Below are 5,292 nucleotides of genomic sequence, written 5' to 3'. Positions count from 1 at the left end.
GAAAAAAAAAAAAAAAGGGAAAAATTTTTAATGGGGGGGTTTCCCCCCCCTTTCCCCATGGGGGCCTTTCCTGGGGTGGGGTCCTTATGGGTTCCACCTTATGGTCCTTCTTTAATGGGTTCCTCTATGGGGGGTTTCCCCTATGGGAGTTCCCCTCTCCTATGGGTCTCTATGAGGTCCCTAAAATGGGTTCCCCCTATGGGTCCATCCTATGGGTCCCCCCCTTCTATGGGTCTGCTATGGTCCGCTATGTGAGGTCCCCTATGGTCCCCCTACTGGGCCCCTAGTTGTGTCCCCTATGTGTTCCCCCTATGTGTCGCTCTATGGGGTCTCTATGGGTCTCCTATGGTCTCTATGTGTCCCCTAACTGGTCCCTATGGGGTCCCTAAATGGTCTCGTATGGGTCCCTATGGAGTTCACTATGGGGCTCTATGGGTCATATGGGTCCCTATGAGTCTCTATGGGTCTCTATGAGGTCCATGGGTCCCTATGTGTCTCTGTGGGTCCCTATGGGTCTCTAAGGGTCTCTATGGGGTTCCTATGGGTCCCTATGGGTCTCTATGGGTCTCTATGGGTCCCTATGGGTCCCTATGGGGCTCTATGGGTCTCTATGTGTCTCTATGTGTCCCTATGTGTCCCTATGGGTCCCTATGGGTCCCTATGTGTCCCTATGTGTCCCTATGTGTCTCTATGGGTCTCTATGGGTCTCTATGGGTCCCTATGGGTCCCTATGTGTTTCTATGGGGTCTCCATGGGGCTCTGTGGGTCCTTATGTCCACTTATGGGTCTCTATGGGTCTCTATGGGTCCCTATGGGTCTCTATGGGTCTCTATGGGGTCTCTATGGGTCTCTATGGGTCTCTATGGGTCCCTATGGGTCCCTATGGGTCCCTATGGGTCTCTATGGGTCTCTATGGGTCCCTATGGGTCTCTATGGGTCCCTATGTGTCCCTATGGGTCCCTTTGTGTCTCTATGGGCCTCTATGTGTCTCTATGGGTCCCTATGGGTCGTTATTCCCCTCAATTCCCCTCTATGACCAAGCTCCATTTTGCTGTTTTTCACCCCAAAATTCCCCTATTACCAAAAATCACCATTTTCACCTTTTTCGACCCCACAAAAAAACCCGTTTTCGGGCCCGTTTCGTTCCATCGATTTTCTCCCCCCCCCCGCCCCCAAAAGTTTCGTCTCTATGGGTCCCTATGGGTCACTATGGGGTCCCTATGGGTCCCTATGGGTCCTTATGTCCCCCTATGGGTCTCTATGGGTCTCTATGGGTCCCTATGGGTCCCTATGGGTCCCTATGGGTCTGTATGGGTTCCTATGGGTTCCTATGGGTCCCTATGGGGCTCTATGTGTCCCTATGGGTCCCTATGGGTCTCTATGGGTCTCTATGGGTCCCTATGGGTCGCTATGTGTCTCTATGGGGCCCTATGATACCCTATGTGTCCCTATGTGTCCCTATGTGTCTCTATGGGTCTCTATGTGTCTCTATGGGTCCCTATGTCCCCCTATGGGGCTCTATGGGTCCCTATGGGTCCATACCCCAAAAAAAGCCGATTTCGACCCAAAAATTCAACGAGGAACCAACAGCGCCACCAAGTGGTGAGAAAAGGAATTACAGCTATGGGGGATAATGGGGCTCTATGGGGTCTATGGGGCTCTATGGGTCCCTATGGGTCCCTATGGGGCTCTATGGGTCTTTATGGGTCTCTATGGGTCCCTATGGGTCCCTATGGGTCTCTATGGGTCTCTATGGGGTCTCTATGGGTCCCTATGGGTCCCTATGGAGTCTATGGGGTGATATGGGGTGTCTGTAGGACTCTATGGGGCTCTATGGGTCTCTATGGGTCCCTATGGGTCTCTATGGGTCCCTATGGAGTCTATGGGGTGATATGGGGTGTCTATAGGACTCTATGGGGCTCTATGGGTCTCTATGGGTCTCCATGGGTCTCTATGGGGCTCTATGGGTCTCTATGGGGCTCTATGGGGCTCTATGGGTCCCTATGGGGTCTCTATGGGTCTCTATGGGGTCCCAATGGGTCTCTATGGGTCCCTATGGGTCTCTATGGGTCCCTATGGGGTCTATGGGTCCCTATGGGTCTCTATAGGTCCCTATTTATCTCTATGTGTCCCTTTGTGTCTCTATGGGTCCCTATGTGTCCCTATGGGTCCCTATGGGTCTCTATGGGTCCCTATGGGTCTCTATGGGGTCTCTATGTGTCCCTATATGTCCTTATTTATCTCTATGGGGTCTCTATGTTTCCCTATGGGGTCTCTATGGGTCCGACCATCCAAGATGGCGGCGTTGCCTAGCAACATCGCAGCTCCCCGTTGCTTAGCAACGCCGCCATTTTGTAGGAGGAGGCGCCGCCGCCATCTTGTCTCCCTGGCTCCTCCCGTTCCAAGATGGCGTTGGCCGATGTCCCTATGTGTCTCTATGTGTCCCTATGGGTCCCTATGGGTCACTATGGGTCCCTATGTGTCCCTATGGGTCTCTATGGGGTCTCCATGGGTCCTTATGGGTCCTTATGGGGTCCTTATGTGTCCCTATGCGTCACTATGGGGTCTCTATGGGTCACTATGGGTCCCTATGTGTCCTTATGGGGTCTCTATGGGTCCCTATGGGTCCTAATGTCCCCCTGTGGGTCTCTATGGGTCTCTATGTGTCCTTATGGGTCCCTATGGGTCTCTATGTGTCCCTATGGGTCCCTATGGGTCTCTATGTGTCTCTATGGGTCCCTATGGGGTCCCTATGTGTCCCTATGGGGTCTTTATAGGTCCCTATATGTCCATATTTATCTCTATGCGGTCTCTATGGGTCCCTATGGGTCACTATCGGTCCTTATGGGGTCTCTATGTGTCCCTATGGGGTCGCTATGGGGCTCTATGGTGTCCCTATAGGTCCCTATTTATCTCTATGGGTCCGACCATCCAAGATGGCGGCGTTACCTAGCAACATCGCTGCTTCCCGTTGCTTAGCAACGCCGCCATTTTGTAGGAGGCGCCGCCGCCATTTTGTGGGAGGTGCCGCCGCCATTTTGTAGGAGGAGGCGCCGCCGCCATCTTGTCTCCGTGGCTCCTCCCGTTCCAAGATGGCGTTGGCCGATGTCATCCGCTTCCCTTCAGCCATAGAAACCCCTTTAATTCCTCTGGAAACCCCTCGGGATCTTTCGGGTCCCCCTTCGGAATTAACGGTCCGGCCATGGGGTGGTTCGGATCTACCGGGACCCGGTTTGCATCTATTACACGGTACCACAACGTTGGCCTTTAAGGTAAGGCCCCAAAATCGGCTTTTTTTACCTCAGAATTCGGGTTTAAATGGGCCTAAAACCCTCTGTGAGGGTCTAAGAGTCCAAATAGAGGGGAAAAAGACCCAAAATCGGTTGTTTTTACCTCAAAATTTGGGTTTAAATGGGCCTAAAACCTCTATGGATCAGGATTGTATGAATTGCAGCTTAAAAAGCCCCAAAATCGCTTGTTTTTACCTCAAAATTTGGGTTTAAATGGTACCAAACCCTTCTGTAGGGCCCCATAACACCCCATAGGAGCCCATATCCCCCCTATAAGATCCCATAGGACCCCATATCCCCCCTATAACCCCCCATAGGACCCCATATCTCCCCTATAAGACCCCATAGGAGCCCATATCCCCCCNGCCCCATAGAGACCCCAAACCCCAATGGGAACCAGTGACCCCAATAGCGCCCCATAGAGACCCCAATGGGACCCTCATTTTGGGGGTCCTCCCCCATAGTCCCCCCCATTTTGGGGTCCCCTCCCCCCCCATTCCCCTATAGGGCACGTTCCCCTATAGGGCACGCCCCATAACCACAAGCTGTGGGGTGTGGCAATGAATGGGGTGAATGATGTCACCCCAATAGTATCACCCCACACACACCCCATATACACCCCATACACACCCCATATACACCCCATATATACCCTATATACACCCCATATATCCCATATACACCACATACACCCCATATACACCCCATATATCCCATATACACCCCATATACACCCCATATATACCCTATATACACCCCATACACCCCATATAGACCCCATACACACCCCATACACCCCATATACACCCTATATATACCCTATATACACCCCATACACCTCATATAGACCCTATACACCCCATATACTCCCCATACATTGCATATACACCCCATATACACCTCATACACCCTATATATACCCTATATACACCCCATACACCCCATATAGACCCTATACACCCCACATACACCCCATAAACCCCATATACACCCCATACAACCTGTATATACCCCATATACATTCCATACATCCTATTCACCCCATATACACCCATACACACCCCATACACCCCATATAGACCCCATATAGACCCCATACACCCCACATACACCCCATATACACCCCATATAGACCCCATACACCCCACATACACCCCATATACATCCTATATATACCCTATATACACCCCACACACACCCCATATACACCCCATACACCCCACATATACCTCACATACATTCCATACATCCTATTCACCCCACATACACCCATACACACCCCATACACCCCACATACTCCCCATACACCCCATATACACCCCATATACCCCACATACACCCCATATAGACCCCATACACCCCACAAACACCCCATATAGACCCCATAGAGCCCATATAGACCCCATATAGACCCCATACAGTGGGGCTGGCAGGACGGCCATGCCCCCCCCCCTCTGCTGCTCACCTCCGTGCTTCATCCTCCTCCTCCTCCTCCTATGGGGTAAGTGGGGGGCACAAGGATGGGGGGCAGGGTGGGGTCCTATGGGGGTCCCCAATGGGGGGGGGTCCTATGGGGGCACCCAAGGGGGGATATGGGGGTGTGGGGGGGTCCTATGGGGGCTCCTCAAGGGGGATATGGGGGTGGTCCCATAAAGGGACCCCAGTGCCCCCCCAGGACCCCACAGTAACCCCATAGGGACCCCAATGACCCCATAGGGACCCCAATGCCCATCAAGGGTCCCCAATAACCCCATAGGGACCCCAATAACCCCATAGGGACCCCAATGGCCCCAAATGGGCCCCATCCCCGCCCCATAGACGACAGACAGACAGACGGACGGACGCTGTTTGTCCACCCCAACCGGTCAGACGGGAAATAGGGCACCCCAGCCCCATAGACACAGACAGGGCCGTGCTGTGTGTGGGGTGATGGTGGGGGGCAGCTTTGGGGTCCCATGTGTGGGGTGATGGGGGGGGCAGCTTTGGGGTCCCATGTGTGGGG

At 53.1% G+C, this 5,292-nt stretch overlaps 1 protein-coding gene across 1 annotated transcript in view; it reads left to right on the top strand.

The window, feature by feature from the left end:
* Positions 1 to 3,035: 3,035 nt before the first annotated feature.
* PSMB5 (proteasome 20S subunit beta 5) overlaps positions 3,036 to 5,292 on the top strand; it is a 10,897-nt gene continuing 8,640 nt past the window's right edge. Inside the window, 1 exon segment of the mRNA XM_015850933.2 lies at positions 3,036 to 3,272. Within this exon segment, the coding sequence (XP_015706419.1) occupies positions 3,093 to 3,272 (180 nt within the window). The 5' untranslated portion in view covers positions 3,036 to 3,092.

Source organism: Coturnix japonica, unplaced genomic scaffold, assembly GCF_001577835.2.
Source record: "Coturnix japonica isolate 7356 unplaced genomic scaffold, Coturnix japonica 2.1 chrUnrandom593, whole genome shotgun sequence".
In the NCBI taxonomy this organism is placed as follows: Eukaryota; Metazoa; Chordata; class Aves; order Galliformes; family Phasianidae; genus Coturnix; species Coturnix japonica.
This window is presented reverse-complemented; position numbering and strand designations above follow the sequence as displayed.